Genomic DNA, 22,828 nt, shown 5'->3' on the forward strand with positions numbered 1-22,828 from the left:
CGAATATTTTATAGATTTTTAATCGAAATCAAGCACTAGATAATTAAGAAAAATGAGGGTTCGGGTTTACCTATGTCAATTCCGACCCTGGAGACGCTTCTGGGACGTCTGAAAATGATGGGATAGCTTATAATTTGACTCGATTGAAGCTTTTACGTAGTGCATGCGCTTGACCGAAATTACAGACTCGAGCAACGGTCTAATTTCCGCGAATTGAATATATCTACGCAACGCCCATAACACGGGAGTTAGTATAGAATTTTTACGAAATTTTCTAAACTCATTTAATGCTCGAAAAAATACTGCAATGTTTTGCGGGACCCACCGAAAAACAATATCAGAAAAATTTGAAATGGGTATTGTCGTGAAGTTCTCGTCGAGTGGAACACTCCAATACTCTTAGATTTTTTGTGGGATTTAAGGTTTTCAAGAAATCTAGCCCAAAAGTCATAATGGGCTAAAATTTTTCGAACAAAAATTGGACAAACTGCTTGATGAATTTTTGTGTTCTTGGTGTATATGGAAAACTCTCGAGGTGTATATGTGTTTTGGGATAAGACCCGATCCGATTGGTGGCCGGATTGGCCGGAATCGGCCTAGGAAGTTAAAGCGGCGCGGGTGCATGGAGGAGACTTTCGCACGGTTTTCCCGTGGCCTGGAGGCTAGCCGGCGGTGAGGGAGGGGTGGGGAAGGGCAGCGACGGCGTAGAGAGGGGTGGGGAAGCGGTAGCCTGCGCGGAGGGAGAGGGAGGAGAGAGGGAAGAGAGGCATCGGGAAGAGAGAAGAAAGGAGAAGAAAAGGAAAAAAGGACCGATTCAACTAGATCGGTCTGATTCGATTAGGTTCGATTCAATCGGTTCAATTCAGAATACCCAAAATTGAATTTTTACTCTGCCTTAGGATAAAAAATGAGGCCCAAAAATTTCAGAAAAATTCTAGAAAACTCAGAAAAATTCGTAGGGTCTAAATATATTTTTAGTTTTGCCATGTAGTCTTTAAATTAATTTTTAAAAATAACCAAAGTTTTACATTTTCGAAAAATCAAACCTGATTTCAAAAATTCGAAAAATTTTAAATAATTTTCTAAAATTTAAATAACATAAAATATTAATAGCTACTCATAAAATAATTAATTTAAAAATTAGGGGTGTTACAGATTGCGTACCTACTTTGAACTTCTGAGGTTCTGAATTCTGATAAGGACTAGAAATTAATTTATAATTTCAGTATACTACAAAGGGAGGAGCATTATTGTGTGTTTTCTTAACATTGGTTTCTTGGAATTTTTTGGTGCACTTGTCCTGTATTAACATTAATGATCTTTTTTTATCCATGATGGGTATTCTCAAATTATTTTGATGGTTTTTTATTGTGACAATGGGCATGCACCCAATAAGTTTTACAATATTTAAGTTATTTATAGAGTCGTGAGGTTTAAATTTGAATTTTAATTAGAATTAATTATAAAAAAAGTAATGCAATTTTTAAATTTCTGTATGTAACAAGAGATTTCAATGCTTATGATATATTTTTTTTTAGAATTAATGCCAATGATTATTGTTGGAATTTAGCTATATATTAAATATTCTTAAAGAAATAAAATGACAATATTGGCACTCCATAATTTAAGTATTCTAATTTTACCATTACCATTATTAATCTTGTAGGAAAAAAAAAAAAAAAAAAAAAAAAGAGTCGGCCTAGTTCTAAGGCCGAAAGCTAGCTCAGAGGAGATTTATTCAAATCTTATATTTAGCACAAAGTTTTTATTCTAAAGTAAAAATATCTCCATCTTAAAAATTAGATTAAGGGGAGAAAGTTTACTCAAATCTTATATTTAACATAAAATTTTTATTTCAAATCAATGTGAGATAACAGATCTCTTTATTAATTTTTCATATTTATAATCTATTCTATTTTATGAAATAAAATTTTTAAATCATTTTAATTTTCCAAACATATTTTTTTCTTTTATAATACAATACACTATCATTGTTTTATTCTTACATGTTTTACAAAAATATTATCTTTAATAATAATAATAATAATAATAATAATAATAATAATAATAATAATAATAATAATAATTAGTAGTGTCATTTTTTTCAAAATAAAGTCAAAATTTTTTTATGAGAATAAATTCTTACCCAAGTACATCTAATGGATTTGAGTTTTCAATTTTGACTATTAAAAGAGCATATTCTACAAAATAAATAAAAAATTATTTATTATATTCATATATTTAGTAATTTTCTTCATTTACAAATTTTTAATTTTTAATTTGTTTTTAAAAATATATTTATAAAAAATTCATGATAAATTTAAGAAAAATAATTATAACAGCGTCAAAACCTTTCGATTTTAATAAATTTTTACTATTAAAAAGGGGTACTATTGGCAAATTTAAAAATAAAAATTATAATTAAAATATTGAAAAAATTTTAAATATTGTTTGAAAAATAATTATAAGAAATTATTTAGTTATTCTAATATTTTATAATTTACATATATTAACTTAATTTAATTGTTAATTAATATTTTGCTTAATTAGTTAGCGGCGACACTTATAAGCGCTCAAGCTGTTAACCATATTTCATAAGAAAAGCTTATATAAAAGATTATTAGTTTTATATAAACCTAAGCCTATTTATTAACAATAATTTAAATTAATTATTTAAATTGGATAATTAATTATGATTGAAAAGTTATAAATTTGATTTGAAATAAATTTTTGAAAAAGAAGATATTTAAAGATTTAACTTTGATTCTGCAGCATTATATTTGTTATTTAATATGTACGGCATGGAATATTAAATAATATTCATTTTTTTTATTCAATCAACAAAATCAATTTTCCCCATTTGACAACTTAATGGACTAATTAAAAGAAAAGGAAAAAAAAAACTACATTCAATGTGATGGAATTTATAATATTTGAATCTTTGAGATTATGTATATAGTTATAGATTAATGTGATTTTAATTAACATAAGTTGAGTACATAATTAGTTAATTATATATGTTCTAGAAAAAGTTGAATTGTATGTTGAGATAGACTAAAGTATCTGTTGACTACTGTATTTACTAAATTTTTATTTAATGAAATCGATATATATATATTGATGATTTTATTAAAATTATTAATTATAGTAAAATTTATGTGAGATCTATTATAATAATAATTATAATAAAATTATTATATATATATATATATCAATATCAATATATATATATATCAATTTTATGATATAAATTTTCAAATAAGATAATCAAATCTAATTTATACTGATCACCGCTTTATATATATATATAAAGCGGTGATCTATATATATATATACGGCGGGATCGTCCTGCGTCGATTAGGGTTGCGCTCAGCCTGACCTGCAGGTTGCTGCTTGGCCTTGCTTGCTCAGGAGTTCTAGCTAAGTCTTCTTGATTTTGTTTTTTCGGATTTCATCCCTCCTTTGAATCGAAAAAAAAAATTGCACACTTACACTAAAAATAAATTATGAACATTGTTTGCGCTTAGCATTATTCCTGTGACTTGTAAATAATTGTCAAGACATGATGTAATTGATGATAAACTATCAAAATCTTCTCATCTAGAAGTCGCTAATTTTGAATTTCCAAGATTTCAATGCCAAATTTTCATGACAAACAAAAACAAGATTGCGAAAATTCATGGTGCTCCATTTGAAAAGTACAGCGATGATGAGAATAAATAAGTGAAGGTGGGGATTCTATTCATCACTGTAACTTGCACACACAGCAGAGAGATAAGCGAAAGTACAACCACAATGCCGGAATCACATCCGATGATTGGTGGAGATGGCACGTACAGCTACGCAAAAAACTCCTACTTACAGGTAAAATCATTCAAATCAGGGAGAGATTAATCTTCTTAATGTTGAGACGTAAATAATATATACTTGATCTTCCTATGTGCAGAGAGAAGGCATAAAATATGCTAAGGGGCTGATTGATGAGACAATTGCTCACAAGCTTGACATAAAAGATCTGCTTTCTAATTCAAGGTCTTTTAAGATTGCAGATTTGGGATGTTCTGTTGGACCCAACACCTTTATTTGCATGGAAAGTGTTATTCAAGCTGTGAAACATAAGTTCCAATCCCATGGTCTCACTGAACAAATTCCTGATTTTCAAGTTTTCTTTAGTGATCATACCTTCAATGATTTCAATACTCTCTTCAGATCTCTCCCTCCAGAAAGACCATATTTTGCTGCTGGTGTGCCAGGGTCATTCCACGGGAGGTTATTCCCTGAGTCCTCTGTTCATTTTGTCCATAGCTCCCATACTTGATCTTCCTATGTGCAGAGAGAAGGCATAAAATATGCTAAGGGGCTGATTGATGAGACAATTGCTCACAAGCTTGACATAAAAGATCTGCTTTCTAATTCAAGGTCTTTTAAGATTGCAGATTTGGGATGTTCTGTTGGACCCAACACCTTTATTTGCATGGAAAGTGTTATTCAAGCTGTGAAACATAAGTTCCAATCCCATGGTCTCACTGAACAAATTCCTGATTTTCAAGTTTTCTTTAGTGATCATACCTTCAATGATTTCAATACTCTCTTCAGATCTCTCCCTCCAGAAAGACCATATTTTGCTGCTGGTGTGCCAGGGTCATTCCACGGGAGGTTATTCCCTGAGTCCTCTGTTCATTTTGTCCATAGCTCCCATGCTTTACATTGGATCTCCCAGGTGCCAAAAGAGATCCTGGATAAGAGCTCACCTGCATGGAACAAGGGCAGAATTTACTACACAGGTGCACCAGATGAAGTTGGAAAAGCTTATGCCATCCAGTTTGCCAAGGACGTGGAGATATTTCTGGACGCTAGAGCTAAAGAGCTTGTGGTTGGTGGTATGATGGTGCTTATTTTGCCTGGAATCCGTAATGGGATTTCTCATTCCTGTGCAGTAGTTAATGTGATGCTCGATCTTTTAGGATCCTGCCTCATGGATATGTGTAAAGAGGTGAGCCCAAGAACTAGTGTAACAATTGTATGCAATATAGTTATGAATTGTATTAATCAATTTTTACTCAATTATACAGGGATTGGTGAGCGAAGCTCAAGTGGACTCTTTCAATTTGCCTATGTATGTTCCCTCTCCCAAGGAGATGATAGAGCTTGTAGAAAGAAATGGGAGCTTCAAAATTGAGCGAATGGAGCTATTTGACCCTGTACCTGGCAATGAAGCGCAAATCTTGCGCAGCGGCCATGCATGGAAGATGCACTTCAGGGCTGGATTGGAGGGTGTTTTTAGCAAGCATTTTGCAAGTGAGACTATAGATGAATTGTTTGATCGTTTTCCCAACAAGGCGGCAGAAAAACTAAAGGCCACCTCAACTGAAACAACTCTTCTATTTATTGCTCTAAAACGCAAATGATCCATCCACTTGAAGTCCATAAGCTTCGGCTCCTGCTACATATAATTTTCCTCGTCATATTTATGCAACACTAATGTTGAATGAGTATGAAATTCATAATAAATTTGATTGCTCTATTGCCAATTAGTAAGCAATATTCAAGAAACTTTATTTTATTTTCACGCCTTTTTTTTTTTTTTTCTTGATTGGAGTTCGAAATTATTGAAAATCCAAGATCTAATAAAATTAGGAATTGAGTTAAAACTAAAAAAAAAATTAAGTACAATTTATTAGGAAGAAAATAAAAAAAAAAAAAAGAAAGAAAATCGGTCGTCAAAAAAGTCCAAATTAAAGTTGGGTTTACTTTTCTAAGAGTCCAAATTGGACTCTCTCACGTGGCCTGTTAAAGGGGATAGTGGCCATAATTTGTGAAAGGCACGAGCGTGTGTAAAGTGAAACACACGCGGTGTGATGAGTGGCCGTGCAGTGAGCTGTGATCAGTACGTTCGGAAAAGATAATATTTTGGTGTTTCAACTTTTTTTAATGTAAAGCAACCTCTTCTCCTCTCCTCTCCTCTACTCTTTTTTCTCTTTTATTTTTTTTTTTAGCAGCTACATTGAATTTCTCTTTGGTGCTTACCTTCAGTTCCTTTTTTCTTTTTTTTACTTATTTTGTTATTTTTTTATTAATTTTTTTAATAAATTTTCAAATTTGTATGTATTTAGAACATATCTAGATTTCTCTCTTTAATTTTGATTAAGAATATATCTAGAATTTTCTTTTTAATTTGGTCCTATTTTCCTATTAGTGGAGTCTTTTTTTTCTCCCCCTTAACAAAATTTTATTTATTTTTAATAGTATTTGAATGGACTATTTAATAATTTAAAATATAATATGAATTATTAATTTTTTAATTTGATTGAAGACTTTGATTCTTTAAGTATGGGTAATGATGTTTTGTAAATGGAGTCTATTAATGTGACTTTTTTTTAATTGAAATTTAGTAATTTAATCTCTTTTAGAGACTATAGAAATAATAAATTCTCAAAAGGATAATATTATAATTTTTTTTTTAAAATTTTTAAAATAAAAAAAAGAATTAATTACTATTTAGTATATTATTCACCTAATCAGATTATATTGAAAATTTTAATTGCCTGTGTTTATTATTTTTTCTCTTAGGAGAAAATTATATTATACTTATTTTATAATTTTTATTAATGAATGTGAATTTTTTTTATAAAAAAAAAAACTATTTTCAATGTAATTTTATTAGTCATTAGTTAATTCTCACCTTAAGTTTGACCCGAAAATTATTGGGCTTGCAAAAATTTTTCTTCTTATAATTTTTAATAATACATTTGACAAGTAAATACATATGATACAAAAATAGCATTATAATAAAATTGGTGATCAAAATTATTTTGGTGCCATCCACTTATTAATTAGGCTGCCTCTATGATTAAAGCTAAACTATATTAATTTGCATGAGCAATGAAGTCCAATATTTTAATTAAGTTGCAGTTTAAAGGAATATATATACAAGTAATTGAGTAATGGACCAGCAATAATTGACATGCCTAAGTCATGTGGTCCTTTATAGGAGCCTTAGCATCTTAACATAATTAAACAAAATAAAATGAAAGAAGAAAATGATAGAATTATTTTTTAAACAAGAAATATGCCAAATCTCCTATGTAATTACAAATAAATTTTATTTAAAATTTTGAGAATTATTATCATTATTGTCTTTCTGCTATTAGTTTGCATTTGGTTGTTGTGATACCAAAAAAAAATTTATTTTATATCATTGATATGGTACATATTATTGCATTGTTTGATTGTGCCAATTTTTTTTTTTTTAATGTCAAGTTTATATGCAAATAAGCTTGATATTATAAAAGTTTTAATTAATTATATTCTTTTATTTATTTATATTTATATTTATATATTCTATCATAAATGCCTCACTACATACGAATTCAAGATTGGAACCTTCTAATAAAAATTTCGAAGACTTTATTGGTGAGATGTCCATTCACAGAATATCCAACAAAAAAAAATTTCTGTTTAAACTTGATTTATTATGAATTTAAAATATAATATATTAAAGTCTATATATAAAATAAATAAAATTTATATATTTACATCTTAAATTTATAATAGATCAATCAAGTAAGTCTAGATATAAGTTTTTATCTATTCATCGATTATATATTTCAATCCAAAGACTTTGAGATCTCTCTCATCTTCCAGCTATAACAAAAGCTTATCATGGCAACTATTATTGTTCTCTTCGCCTGGATCATTGTTGCTCTTCTGGTGCGAACCTTAGTCAAAATAATTACAAATTCTTGCCCCAGGACTCGCCACCCTCCTGGTCCTCCATCTCTACCCATCATAGGCCACCTTCACTTGCTAAGCTCTAATTTACCAAAATCTCTTCAAATCCTAGCTAGTCGCTATGGCCCAATCATGCAGATCCTAATGGGAGGAAAGCCTGTTGTTGTAGTATCAGACGCAAAAACAGCCAAAGAAATTTTGAAAACCCATGACGTTGATTTTGCTTCTAAGTATGTTCTTGGTTTCGGTCTCTCAAAATTCAACATATATGATGGGAATAGCTTCGTCAACTGCCAATATGGAACGTACTGGAGGTTCATGAAGAAGCTATGCAGGACACAGCTATTTGCAGGGCCACAGCTGGACCTGTTTATCCATATTCGAGAGCAAGAAACGCTAAAGCTTTTAAAATCACTAGTGGAGAGATCTAGAGAAGGAGAACCCTGTGATTTAGGTATGGAAATATCAAACTTGTCAAATAATATTATTTGCAAGATGACACTGGGCAAAAGATGTGCAGAGGACCCTAATTTACCCATGAAGATAAGGAAATCGATTGGAGCCATGATGGAATATACAGCAAAGCTAAGCTTCACTCAAGTCTTTGGGCCTTTGAAGAAATTTGATCTCTCTGGAAATGGGAAAAAGCTTATATCAGTGACTTGGGAGTTCGACGGGCTAATGGAGCAGCTCTTCAAGGAGTATGAAGATAGCAGAATTAATGATTCAGGACAAGAAGAGAATGATTTGATAAGCATATTGTTGGAGACCTACAGAGACACAAGTGCCGAACTGAAAATAACCAGAAATCAGATCAAAACTTTCTTCCTTGTGAGTTCTTTAATTTACTTCTTCTAGACATATATATGGTGTTGCATGCTTCATATATAAATTCTCATTACAATCTGGGTTGACATATGCAGGATCAACAGATTAATTCTCGCTTATATCAAGGTGTACAATCCTATCTCATATATTCAGTCATTAAAAAAATTACCACATGAAAAAAGTTGTATAAAATTAATTCCACTTGCTTTTAAAACGAGAAATTAATTAATTTGCTTAAAAAAAAGAACTCAATTAATTTTAAATTTAATTTAATTTTCTCTAATATACTCTTCTATCCATTTTATTTATCGCATTTGAATTTTTCTTTCATCTAAAATTATCTGTCGCATTTAAAAAATTAAAAAGTATTAACTTTTTTTTTTCAATTTTATCCTTTATTTATACTAAATATAATAAATATTTATACAAGAAATAATTATACAAGATAATGGATAATTTAGCATTACTAATATATTTTATAAAAATGAAGTTACCCAAATATGACAGATTAGCTTTTATAAATTAAATGAGTATAATCCAAAAGTAAATAAGATTTTTCAAATAACTATAATTTTTATTTGGATGAAAATTTAAATTTTTAGTTCAAATACAAAATTATAAAATTTTTAAATAATATATCTTTTTAATTTAATGGAGGCATTATAGACCAAGTATAATTAATAGGTTATACAAAAAGAGGTGGCCCCCGTTCTTTTCTTACCATAAAAGTGAATAACCCGTACATGAAAAGACTTAAACTTAATATACCTAATATATTTAGAATAGGTAATCTTAAAGTACTTTTTAACGAAATCAAACCTTAATTAATAAAGAAAGAAAACTCTAATACTTATCAGTTTGGATGAACCTATTGGTTTAAAATTATTACACTTATCTAAATGGAGTGATATATAATTTTATTTGTAGAACCCTAATAAACAACTTTTATTGATTATTTATCTATTGCCACTACACGTAGATTTCATTATTAAATAGCTCGTTAATTTAAGCCATAAAAATTAAATTCATTTATTTCCTGATCTGATTGATAGAATAATATAACTCAACTCAACTAAACCTTTATCCCAAAAATTTGGGATCGGCTATATGAATTCGCTTTCTCCACTCTAAACGATGTTGAGTTAAATCCTCAGAAATGATTGATAGAATAATAATTGGGCTAATTTTTTCTTATTGGGCTTTCATTTATCACTATTGTTTATGAAATAATTAAAGCAAAGAATTGGCAACATTTCCTTGGATTATTACAAAAAGATCATGCCTATAGATTATAAAAAACTTTTAATTTAACTTATTATAATCTTGATTGGCAGGAAATATTCTTGGCGGGTGTGGATACTACAGCAGCAACTATACAATGGGCCATTGCAGAGCTAATCAACAATCCAAAGATACTGAAGAAGCTAAGAGAGGAGATAGACTCAGAGGTGGGATCAAGCAGGCTAGTTAAAGAATCAGACATCCAAAATCTTCCATACTTGGAAGCCATCGTCAAAGAAACACTGAGAAAGCATCCTCCAGGACCCTTACTCCGTAGAGAATGTAACACAGACACCAAGATCAATAAATATGAGATAGAAACAGGTACTAAGATCCTCGTCAATGCCTATGCCATCATGCAGGACCCTAACATCTACAATGAACCTGATAAGTTCATACCAGAGAGGTTCTTGGTAGATCATCAAGAAATGGACTTTTATGGTCAGGATCTTCATTTCCTTCCATTTGGTAGCGGAAGGAGAGCTTGCATTGGAATATCACATGCTTTGATTGTGACAAATGTGACGATTGCATCTCTCATACAGTGTTTTGATTGGAAGTTGAAAGATGGAGACAAATATGATATTAAATTAACCACTGGATATTCTGGAGCTATGGCACTCCCTCTTGTGTGTTATCCCATCACACGTTTTGATCCCTTCAAGGAATAATGCCTAGAAGCAAGCAATTGCCCTCTATTGTCTTTCCCTTTCCTTACCAAATAAAAAAGTGTACGTATATATATGTCCTGTTGGTGCTATTCAATCAGAGAACTTTGCCCTTGTGTCTTCCATGCACAGATTAAAATATTGTGTGTTAATTATGGATTTATGTCATCAGTAAAAATTCTGTCTTCTTGGTAGTTTTCACTTGTTAAAAGTTATTTGCTTTGTGCATTAAGTTAAAAATTATATTTATTTTGCCTTTTAATCATCGATTAATTCCCTCAAGACTTGCCCTCTTTTGATTGAATCACCTCGCAAGCATTTGTTTTCCACAATCACTCCAACTTTAATTGCAAGAATGTCCATAGCTTGATGGGTGGACGTGGTAGGAGGTTGAGTGGATTGGAGTTCGGATCATTTGGATTTGAATTTTGATTACCGAAATTTGAATTTAATGTTATTTATCTTTGAGCATAGGATAAATTCTTATGGTTTTTTTTTAAGTGCAATTATACTGAAAACATATTATATTACTATGTTAATATGAATGTATATTTAAAAAAAAATTAATAACCACTTCTAAGTTTTTTCTTTGTAAATAATAATCACTTCAATTGTTGATGGGTCTTTCCAATTCCAAATATTCACCATGTGACATTTTTAGATTTTCTATGATAGTTTAATGTTTATTATGAAGTCAATTATAAAAAACTAGAAACCATATGAAAATGAACTTAACAATCATTAGATTAAATATTTACAGATTCATATATTTATTATATATTTTTTAATTAATTTTATATAAATTTAAATTTAAATATTTAATCTAACAATTATAAAACTTGTTTTTATATGAAGCTTACCCTTAATTATAAGCAATTATAGTTAGACCATATTCCAACAATTTCGCAGGTTCTAAGAGCTCTAAACCAGAAAAGGCCATTGATTGATCCATTGAACAGAGGAGGGAAACTAGTCAAAGAAATGGAAATCAGCAGCAAGCATCTTTTAGGCATGAATCGGGAAAATCAATAAATCTAATTAAAGTTGATAGACGAACTAGTGCGACTAGTTGCATTGAAGTATACAAGTCCAATTCAAGTGCTAGACAAAGACATGTAGAGAATCAGTCGCATGTCTCACACTGAAGCTTTCACATAGTCCAAACTTACAGCTAATCATTAACATATTATACTCATACTCCGTCCTAAGGCGGAGAAAGCGATTGTTTTGTTAGAAGAAAGAATACAACCAATGAAGGAAAGGTTGTGTATTTATGCATGTCTTATTTGAGAGATATTACATCAATTTATACATGAGAATATGAGTTAATTTAGACAAGAATAATAATTGTTGTGATTATGCTACACAAATCTCCTATAATCATGCTAATTGTTGTAATTATGCTATATAAATCTCCTATAATCATGCTAATTGCTGTAATTATGCTATACAAATCTCCTATAATCATGCTAATTCTTTGTAATTATACTAACAACCCCCTCAAACTCAAGGTGGTATACGGTGCCAACTTGAATTTGTAAGAGATCTGAAAGCTAAGCGGGAGGATGCGTTTTGGTGAATATATTAGCGGTTTGGTGTGAGAGAGCGAGAATCAAACATCTGGTGCCATAAGCAACATGATGACCTACAAAATGACAATTAATTTCGATGTGTTTGGTACGCTCATGAAATACATCATTATGAGAAATCTGTATGGCACTTCTATTATCGCAATGAAGCATTGTGGCAGAAGAATGAGTGACACCCAAATCAGTTAATAACCACCATAACCAAAGTAATTCAGATGTAGCATTAGCAAGAGCACGATATTCAGATTCTGTGCTAGAACGTGCAATAATAGTTTGCTTTTTGCTATGCCAAGAGATAAGAGAATTACCCAAGAAGAAACAATAATCAGTTGTAAAGTGATTTTCTGTCAGATCACCAGCCCAATCAGCATCAGAGTAGCCAGATAATACTAGAGAGGAGGTAGCGGAAAAGTGCAAACCATGAAAAAGAGTGCCTTTGATATAACGAAGGATTAAATCTTTAGAGAAATGAGTTGGCGAGGAAGCGGACATAAAGCGGTGACGGATAGACAATATATGAAATATCAGGTTGAGTAACTGTGAGATAAACAAGACTCCCGACAAGCTATTGATATAAAATAGGATCATCAAGAGGAGTGGCATCAAGAGGTGTAAGTTTGCAATTGAGCTTCAATGGGGTTGATACTGTTTTGCTATCAGTGATGCCTGCTCGAGAAAGTAAGTCGGATGCATACTTGGCTTGAGATAGATAATAGCCATCAGAATTTTGAGAAACTTCAAGACTCAAAAAATAGCTTAGAGAACCCAGGTCTTTCATTTTAAAATGCTGATTGAGATAATGTTATAACTCTGAAATACCAGATGAATCATCTCCTGTTATTATCATATCATCAACATAAAGCAACAGAAGAACAATACCACTGTTAGTTCAGCGAGTGAATAATGCAGAATTATGTGGACTAGAGAGAAAACCAAGTTGAGCAAGAGTGAAACTAAATTTGGCAAACCAGGCCCTGGGAGCTTGTTTTAATCCATATAAGGCTCGTCGAAGTTTGCAAACCTTATGAGGAGAATGATAACCAGGAGGAGGATGCATATAAACCTCTTATGTTAAATCACCATGAAGAAAAGCATTTTTGACATCCATCTGGAAAAGTTTCCATTTGCGAACTGCAGCAATAGCTAAGAGACTGCAAATAGATGTTAATCGGGCCACTGGAGCAAAAGTTTCTTCATAGTCGATACCATAATCTTGAGTGTACCCTTTGGCTACTAAGCGAGCTTTGTAGCGTTCAATAGTTCCATAAGAACGGGTCTTGATTTTGTAAATCAATTTGCAACCAATTGGGGTCTTGTTTGGTGGAAGATCAACTAAATCCCAAGTATGAGTTTTCTCTAAAGCCTGAAGTTCGTCAGTCATAGCTTGCTGCCAAAGAGGGTCAGTACTTGCCTCACGATAAGAACGAGGCTCATGAAGGGTTGCAATAGTAGAGTAACAGTGAAAATCAGAAAGATAATGAGGAGTTTCTCTTACACGGGTAGAACGATGAAGAGCAGTGCTAGGAAGAGATGTAGGCACAGGTACTGGATCAACAACTGGTGCAGATTCAACAGGGGCAAGTGTAGTTGGGCTAATATTGAGCACATCACAATTACCTGGATCAGGACTTGGAAACAGCTCTTTGGAGGAGTCAATGAAAAATAGAGAGTCAGTATTGATAGAGTGATGAAATTTGAAAAGAGAAGAGAACATAGTATTGTCCCAAAAGATAACATGACGAGAGATGCGTAACTTATTAGAAACAGGATCCCAACAAAGATACCCTTTGTGTTCAATACCATAACCAAGAAAACAACATAGACGAGCACGGGGTTCTAATTTGGTATGTTCATGAGGTTGTAAAAGAATAAAAAAAATGCATCCAAAAGGTTTAATGATGGAATAGTCAGGAGGTTGTCCAAACAACTTTTCATAAGGAGATAAATTATGAAGAACCAAGGTAGGAAGACGGTTAATAATATAAACAGCATGAAGAGCTGCTTCTCCCCAAAATTTTTCTGGACATGAGGCAGAAAGAAGAAGAGTGCGTACAGAATTAAGAATATGGTGATGCTTGCGTTCGGCTCGCTCATTTTGTTGAGAGGTGTGAGGACAAGAACGTTGAACAACGGTGCCTTGTTGACTAAGAAACTGAAGTAAAGAAGAATCTCAATATTCCATGGCATTATGCATTGGAGAATTTTAATGTCACAAGAGAACTGAGTTTTAATCATTTTTGCAAATGTGATATAAATTTGTGATAACTCATATCGATGTTTCAAAAAATACATCCAAGTAAACCGAGAATAATCATCAATAAATATCACAAAATAACGAAAACCATTTATTGAAGAAATAGGAGAAGGACCCCAAATGTCAGAATGAAAGTGTCTGAAGTAGTATTATTATGAGAAAAAAAATAATGCAGGTTGTTTTGCAAGCTGACAATTTAAACAATTAAATGACTCAAACTTAGTAGATCCTAATAATCTACGAGAAATTAAAGGTTGAATTTTATTGGCAGAAGCATGACCAAGACGAAGATGCCATTGGTGAATGGAGGAATTAGGGATTGTAGCTGCAGACACAAATCTCCGAGGAAGATGTAAAGATGCAAACTCAAATAATCGACCCACTCTGCGACCCTCCCCAAGAATTTGTCCCATTTGTGGATGGGGAGAAAAAATAACATTTAGTCCTTTTTCACACAATTGACCAACAGAAATAAGATTGAGTGCCAAATTAGGGATATAATAGGTGTCAGAGAGATGAAGATTTGAGGTAGACACATGACCAGTATGTGTGATGTTCATTTTAATACCATTTGCAGTATGGATTGGTGGTAAGGAATATACGAGTTTCTGAGAGGACAAGAATTTAAGATTAGTTGTCATATGATTACAACATCTGAGTCAAAAAGCCAATAAGAATTACCAGTGGCGGACATGGCGGCGGGAGAATTAGAAGAGATAACTGTTTGAATAGTGCCTCAAGATCACTCATGGTGATGGCGGTAGAATCCTCGATGCGATATGGCGGTGTGAGAGAAGAAGATCAGGCTTTGAGACATTCTTGAATTTAGAATGCCCTCCTTTTGGTCTTGGAGAGCGTGTGGGACAATGTTCAAGAATATGACCGTAACCATGACAATATCTGCATTCTATAGTAGGACAATATGCAAAAGCATGATCAATTTGATTACAATTCTTACAGAGTTGATTGATAGATTTATGATTTGAGGATAGAGTATTTGCAAGAAGCGATTTCAAATTGAGGAGTTTTATCCAAAGCGAGGCGAGTCTCTTCAAAAATAATCTCTTGAATAGCGGTATCCAATGATGGGAGTGGATTTCGATGTAGCGAGGGGGCGCTCGAGCGGTCTCATATTCTGATCGAAGATACATTATAACTTCAATGAGATGAAGATTATCTTCACTGATTTTGTCATTAGATATTTGATTCAAAATGTGTTGGACACAGGTAAGAAAATCATTCCGCAGTTGACTGCTTCTTGTTTGATTATGAAGAGTAGTCCTGGCGATAATAGTGGGCAAGTCCGATTGATGCGATATCGATTAGCCAAAAATCCCGATTTCTTTTGCGAGTCATAATTAGCTAATTGGATGTGGATGGGCGAGGCGGTATTGCGAAACCAGGTGATGATCTGATGATTTTTACTATCACAATCCTCAAGACGGTCAGTAAATTTTGCATCAGTTTCATCGTTCTCTCTTGTCGGCGTAGTGATATCTCCGGTAACAATACGCCAAAGTTTGCGACCTATCAAAAAACTTTTCATTCCTTAAACCCAAATATTATAGTTGGAACCAGTCAGAACTGTTGCAATAGGTTTTAAAATATCAAATTTCTCCATTGATAACAAGATGAGGAGAAAAAAAAATGGTATAATAACAGGAATGAAAGAATGAACCAGAACAGGTTGTAGAGAGAGAAGAGAGACCTCAGAAACTAGAAATAAAAGCTTTACGGCTTTGATACCGTGTTAGAAGAAAGAATACAAGTAATGAAGGAAATGATTGTGTATTTGTCTGTTTCTTATTTATAGAGATATTACATCTATTTATACATGAGAATATGAGCTAATTTAGATAAAAATAATAATTGCTGTAATTATGTAACACAAATCTTCTATAATCATGTCAATTGCTGTAATTATGCTACACAAATCTCCTATAATCATGCTAATTGTTGTAATTATGCTAATAGTTCTCAAAATAGAAACGTAAAAAAAACACAGGCAAAAGATCCCAAGAGTTTAATAAGATTTTGATGAATACAAAAATAATTATCGAATTGCCCACATGATATGTATATATATGTGTAAATCTAATCTGATGAGCAGTAAGAGAAGAGTGTAACATGCGGATATATAACGAGAGAAGTGCGTAGCTTTGCATCGATGGACATGGCGACTTTGGTAACCCCACGACTTCTTCTTCCAGTTCCACTTTCAGTATGTCTTCAACTGTTAGCCTCGCTAGATATAAATCTACATTGAGTTATTGTGGTGGTTAGTTCCATTTTTGTTAGCTTATATGTGAAGTCCATATAATTTATATACTCTTTTTGTCTCTCTGATTCTTTCTCTTAATTTTGTTTTATAAGCAATTGGTACATGATCATGTGATTACAATTAAACGACAGTATGGTTTTAGCATAATCAAAAATATATAATGCTTATAAAAAATTAAAAATTAAAAAATAAAATAGCAAAAAAAAATCCCCCTTTCAGTGTCAAAATTTTTGTAAATTTATTTTATTAATCAAGTACATAATCTTGAGGGACAAGTTCATTATATCAAATTATTATTCCCCATTTTATATATCTACAGTATATTTTTCACCCTTATTATTATCTCAACATCGATCATTAAAGATCAATTAAATTCTCTAAATTAGATTTTTCAATTTGCTGTTCTTAATTATGCTCATTGACAATAAAGCTCTCAAGAAACTGTCAGTAATTTCCCTTAGTGGATAATTAGAATAATCTAGACCTCTTAATTATATTATTTCCGTGCCATTTTAAGTGATATTTAAAAAAAAATTTTCACTTTAGTTAAAAAAAATTATTTTTTTTTAATTTTACTCTTATCTATTATTATACTCGATTCATTTCTCTTTCTTATCACCTTTCTCTATTTTAATTAAATATAAGGATACTTTAATCAATTATTTGTTAATTAGCAGTCGATGGAATAAGCATTTTTGTTTTAAAAATAAATAAATAAACTAGCGTTGTGAATGCAGAGTAATTCCCCACAGGAATCTGTCCAAGCACATCTCTGCCTGCTCGCAAATGGTGACGGCCAAAACAAAGACTCGTTTCAATTGTTTGGTATCAAACTTGGCGGTTGCACCATCGCTACGTCATTACACTTAATTCAGCCAATTCTCATGCTCTAATAAATTGTGTTAAATTCAAAGAGGAGAGAGTATTAGATAAATTATACATTAATTCATTTTAAGTTAAATTATAATTTAGCTTTTAAGATTTAATAATTTAATTTTTTATATTTTTAAAATCAAGTAATTTAATTCTTAAAATTTTAATAAAATTTATAATTTAATCATTACTGTTAAAATTTCATTAAATTATCATTAATTTTAACAAAAATAATAAAATACTTTTTTCTTTATTTTTAATTTAAAAATAATTTAGTTCCTAATATTTTATTTTTTTAATAATTTAATATTTGATATTTTATTTTATTAACAATTTATTCCCTATATTTTTTAAATGCAGGTTCATTAAAATAAAAAATTTAAATTATTAAAATATAAATTAGTTATATTAAGGTCCTTAAAAATTTTCGCTAATTACAAAATCATCCATATATTTTTCAAATTAATCCTTGAATATTATAACTATTTATAAATAAACTCTTATAATTTTATAAAATTCTATTTATGTCATTATTATTTTAATAATATATATGTATATATCAATTTATAATATTTTCATATATTATATTAGATTGTTGTATATAAAAAAAGGAAAAAAAATGAACATTGTCTCAAATTGTTATTAAAATAAAAATTCAAGGACTAAATTGTTTTTATATTAAAATAGAATTAAAACCATTTTGACATTTTTGCTAAATTTAATGGCGAATTAACTATAATTCTAATGGTAGAGATTAACTTGTAAGTTTATTAAAATATTAATGACTAAAGTGCTTAGTTTTAAAATTATAGGGACTAATCTGTAAATTTAATCAAATATCAGAGATTAAATTGCTAATAAATAAAATCTAAAGACTAAATTATTTTTAGATTGAAAATAGAGTTAAAGACTTTTATTTTTACTAGAATTAATGGTAACTTAACTAAAATTTTAATGTCAGAAATTAAATCGCTTGATTTTAAAAATATAGAGACTAAATTATAAGTTTTATCAAATTTTAGAAACTAAATTATAGTTTATCTTTATTTTAATACAAGTTTATATAAATGAGTTGTTTTACATACGAAAATTTTATAGTTTTGTCATGTGGATCAAGTATTTCCTGTAATTAATCCACTGATTATATCTGTTAAAAAATTAAATTAAATAAAATTAAGAGGGCAGAGCAAAAAGAAAGCTGTGAAAAATATCCAAGAACATGTGATAAGTGGATTTTCTTTTGGAGAGAGAGTTCAATCAAATACTTGAATTCGTATGGAATCAAGTTGGCAATGGCACGGCATTAATGCACAATTGTTTCCAATTAGTACAAAGTGGCATATTGGATCAAGAAGTAAAACTCATCAACAAAAGATAGAAGACCAGATGTAATCTAGGTCATTGTCTGATTTAACATTCTCATTATTGTAATAAAGAAATGTCTAAATCCTTCTTTTGTGCCTAAAGAACCTGTCAGGAGGACGGCTACATCCACATTGCTTATAAATTTTTGCTTCTGCAACTCACAGAGTTGCATTTTATGTGGGAGTCCTACAGACAGAAACAGAATTGAAGATGGGTGTCAAGCCCACCGTCAATTATTGTCAGGTATACATTTTTTTTTTTATCTTCACTTCTTATTTTCTACGTGAATTTGCTATCTCATCGGCTATCTGCCTCAATAAAAGCTGTCAATTATTTAAATTCTAACAACTTCTTTCTATTCCAAATTTATATATGCATTGAAAAAAGAAAAGGCGTTGAATTAGGTACTGGAGTCATTTTTAAACCTGTGAGGGCTGAGTTTAGTTCATAATTAGAGCCAGTTTAAAAAAAAAAATGATGTTAGGCAACCCGGAAAACTAAGGGCGTCAATTGAATTGTATTGCAGAGATTAGCTATGGAATTTACAAAGAATGTGATTGATGAGACAATCATCGAGAAGCTTGAAATAAAGCCATTTTCATCTGCTTCTAATTCAGTTTGTGTTGCGAATATGGGATGGTCAGTTGGACCTAACACATTCTACTGCACACAAATTATACTTGATGCTGTGGAAAAGAAGTTCATATCAGAAGGCTTCACTCCTGATCAAATGCCCCAATTTCAAGTCTTCTTTAATAGTCTTCTTTTCAATGATTTCAATATCCTTTTCGAGTCTCTCCCTCCCAAAAGAAGGTATTTTTCAGCCGGTGTGCAGGGCCTTTTCATGGCCGGTTGTTCCCTGACTCCTCTCTGCATTTTGTACATTCCTCGTATGCATTAAACTGGCTTTCTGAGGTGCCTCCGGAGGTGCTGGACAAGGACTCTCCAGCATGGAACCAAGGGAGGATTCATTACACTAGTGCCCCAGAAGCCGTAGTCGAAGCTTATGCAGCCCAATTTGCCAAGTACATGGGGATGTTCTCGGATGCCAAAGCAAAAGAGCTTGTGGAGGGAAGTATGATGGTGCTAATCCTGCCATCGACTCCAGATGGGATCCCACATTCTGATGTGCCAACAGGGATATTGTTCAATCATTTAGGGTCCTGCCTTGTGGATTTGGCGAAAGAGGTAAGCCTGATATGAACTCAGCCACTGGTCTACCTAGAACTTATATGTAACAGTTCAATGCAGTTAGATCTGATGCTCTTTTGACCGCAGGGATTAGTATCTGAAGCTCTTGTGGACTCTTTCAACATTCCAATGTACTCTGTGACTCGAAATGGGTGTTTTAGCATTGAAAGAATGGAGCCTACGGATTGTAGAACTAACCCTGACATCCCAGCCACTGGATATTCAATCACGATGCGCTTCAGAGCAGGGCTGGAAGGAGTCATCACCAGACACTTTGGTGCTGAGATTATTAATGAACTGTTTGAACGATTTCTCGAGAGAATGGATGATGTGATGCCATCCTTATTATCAAGCAACGCACAAGGATCTCAAATAACTGTTATTCTGAAACGCAAATGCTACAATTGAACGCTACTGTATGACCAACTACCACTGCAGCTTTACTTGAATACCCCCCACTATAAATGTGCAGAATTGCGAATTCCAGAGAAACTAGCTAATGAATAAAGTTGGGACATTCATAGATTTATAAATATGTGGAAATTGTTAGCTGTACAGGTCCTTTTCCAAATCAAATTTCATTCAATCTAAGGATGGTTGTGCATACATGTTTTGGCACACGATCAAGGGAAGGCATATCCTTCACGTAACATCACATAAATTGAAAATGGCAGATTCACACCTAATAGCAGATAATGCATCGAGAATCATGCAAATCAGATGCATAACCTTTCAATATCTTATGGTACATAATTTTGCCATTATGAACATAAAAGTTTACATTGTCCTGTCATCTAATTACTATATGAACACATATCTTCACATATCTTAATCAACCTTCTAAAACTCCAAAGCAGTCCACATCTAAACAGGCAATCTAAAGGTGATAAATGTAAGACCTCTGGATCTGGATTGGCCCGTCATAAAGGCCCTGCTGATAGCTGTGAAAGTGAAATCGATTAATTCCCTAGAAAACTGAAATTATGTATTACGGATATATACAAGTTCCTGTCATAGAATCAATACATATGCCATACTTATCTCCACATATTTGTCAACTCAACTGCAGTCCATGACTAAACTGGCATTCCAAAGATGAGATAATCGTTCTCCTACGTATTTTATTCCTCTTGATCTGGATCAGTTTGTCATAAACACACCATGGAAAGCTAAGAAAATGATCTCGTTTCATTCCCTCATTATAGCAGCCCCAGAAACTAGGATGATAGGTAACATGGTACCAAGCTGAGGCTTTTGCATATACATCATGAGCTACAGAATCTAATCCACTTCCCTTTTCATAAAACCAGGACTTCGCTTCGTTCCTCAAGGACCTCACTGCCATTGCAATTGCTTCAGCATCCCTTCTCTTGGTGAAAGCTTTTGACATTTTCATAATATTTCCACTGAGAATTTCAGCCTCTGTTCTGATGCCATAATAATCCATATAATTGCCCAACTTGTAATCATAATTGCTTTTGTAATAGAAGGCATCATCTTTGTAATCCTCAAAGCCATCTACTTCCATATCAGGGTCATAACACTGCCTTGCCACTTACAATGTAAAGGACTTGATAGAGCTTGTAGGTGGTCCAATGTGTCTCACTTCTCGGAAAAGTTTTCCAATCACATTCTGCGATTGATAGGTTGGTTTGTCAGCCTTTTCCATAAAATCAGGATATTCTCTAACAAGTAGATGGGGAGGTATTTCAGCTGGTATTCCAGTTTTTGGAAAGTCAACTGCAATAGAAAATTTACGGGCAAGTTCGATACATGGATCACTCATTGCTTTGGAAGGTTCCCTATCAGCAAAGACAGTGTGAGCATTAGCAATTATTCCCAAGCTGTCATTCAAGATGTAGTTGGTGAAATACTCCTCAACTTCCTGTAAAAAAAAAATGAAAATCTCTCAATAAAGGGCAAATATGATTTTTTTAGCTATGGCATGAGAAAACATCAATAAGAGAGACATATGTATATGTTCCTCTTTTTTCTTCCACTGATATCAATTGAGATTGAAGGTTTATGCATTTATGTACAGTACTGGCAAATAACTTTCTCTGATTGGACTAGACGAAAGCATTCAATTATTTGCCGATTGAAATATCCAATTAAATATTCTTCCCTTTGAACACTCTCTTGCATCAAGTCACGCTACCTTCTTTTTTTTTTTATGTCTTTCTACCAAGAAAAAGGAAGGGGTGGGTATCCCCCCTTTATGCCAGAACAAAACACTGTGCATAAGGGGGCAGAAGGACAATCATGTAGAATAGATGTACAAGTGCAACATCCTGTAGTAGTATAATCATGGAAATTCAGAAATAAGGCACCTCTAGCAAACTAAATCAAATAATTGTTGAGAAATGGGAACATATGTGTCTTAATTATCGTTGGACAGGAAATGAAAAAAAATTATTATTATTATTCAACAACAAGATGGAGGAAACCTATGTAAAAGTTTAATGGTTTGTCACAATGCAATTTATTTGTCACAGAGAACACAAGAAATTAAGATAAGGAACATGGGAATTTTGAAGAATGACAGCTTCATTGAACAGGTCAACAGAAAGCATTTGATTCATAAATTGAAGCATTGAATATTTTTAATAGGGAGGAAAACACGAACACTGTAGTTGATACTAGATAATTGGTCAAATGTTAGAAATATTATACCTCAATTGTAACATCATGATCCAGCTGCACTGTTGACTCTGGTGTATAGTCCACTGGTGGAATTTGCTAACAGACAAAGTAGATATCTCCATCC

At 32.1% G+C, this 22,828-nt stretch overlaps 2 protein-coding genes and 2 pseudogenes across 2 annotated transcripts; 3 read left to right on the forward strand and 1 right to left on the reverse strand.

The window, feature by feature from the left end:
• Positions 1-622: 622 nt before the first annotated feature.
• Positions 623-5,569, forward strand: LOC131175885 (loganic acid O-methyltransferase-like). Its single transcript, XM_058140570.1, has 4 exons — positions 623-661; positions 3,730-3,864; positions 4,334-4,993; positions 5,073-5,569. Exons 1-4 carry the CDS (start codon positions 623-625, stop codon positions 5,406-5,408), a joined length of 1,170 nt encoding a protein of 389 aa, XP_057996553.1. The 3' UTR covers positions 5,409-5,569.
• Positions 5,570-7,590: 2,021 nt separating this feature from the next.
• On the forward strand, positions 7,591-10,570 carry LOC110653670 (3,9-dihydroxypterocarpan 6A-monooxygenase-like). The gene is made up of 2 exons (XM_058141116.1): positions 7,591-8,562; positions 9,894-10,570. The coding sequence occupies exons 1-2, from the start codon at positions 7,663-7,665 to the stop codon at positions 10,509-10,511; spliced, it is 1,518 nt and encodes a 505-aa protein (XP_057997099.1). The 5' UTR covers positions 7,591-7,662; the 3' UTR covers positions 10,512-10,570.
• Positions 10,571-19,405: 8,835 nt separating this feature from the next.
• LOC131175886 (loganic acid O-methyltransferase-like) lies at positions 19,406-20,469 on the forward strand (annotated as a pseudogene).
• A 308-nt stretch (positions 20,470-20,777) lies between these two features.
• LOC131176068 (RNA-dependent RNA polymerase 1-like) overlaps positions 20,778-22,828 on the reverse strand; it is a 20,928-nt pseudogene continuing 18,877 nt past the window's right edge.

Source organism: Hevea brasiliensis, chromosome 18, assembly GCF_030052815.1.
Source record: "Hevea brasiliensis isolate MT/VB/25A 57/8 chromosome 18, ASM3005281v1, whole genome shotgun sequence".
Taxonomy (NCBI): Eukaryota; Viridiplantae; Streptophyta; class Magnoliopsida; order Malpighiales; family Euphorbiaceae; genus Hevea; species Hevea brasiliensis.

Bases quoted from the DNA above. Each gene is read 5' to 3' on its own strand.
- LOC110653670 (XM_058141116.1), top strand. From the start codon at position 7,663: ATGGCAACTATTATTGTTCTCTTCGCCTGGATCATTGTTGCTCTTCTG. The intron at 8,563-9,893 runs GTGAGTTCTTTA...CTTGATTGGCAG, and splicing joins AGATCAAAACTTTCTTCCTT to GAAATATTCTTGGCGGGTGT.
- LOC131175885 (XM_058140570.1), top strand. From the start codon at position 623: ATGGAGGAGACTTTCGCACGGTTTTCCCGTGGCCTGGAG. The intron at 662-3,729 runs GCTAGCCGGCGG...AAATAAGTGAAG, and splicing joins GGTTTTCCCGTGGCCTGGAG to GTGGGGATTCTATTCATCAC. The intron at 3,865-4,333 runs GTAAAATCATTC...TCCTATGTGCAG, and splicing joins CAAAAAACTCCTACTTACAG to AGAGAAGGCATAAAATATGC.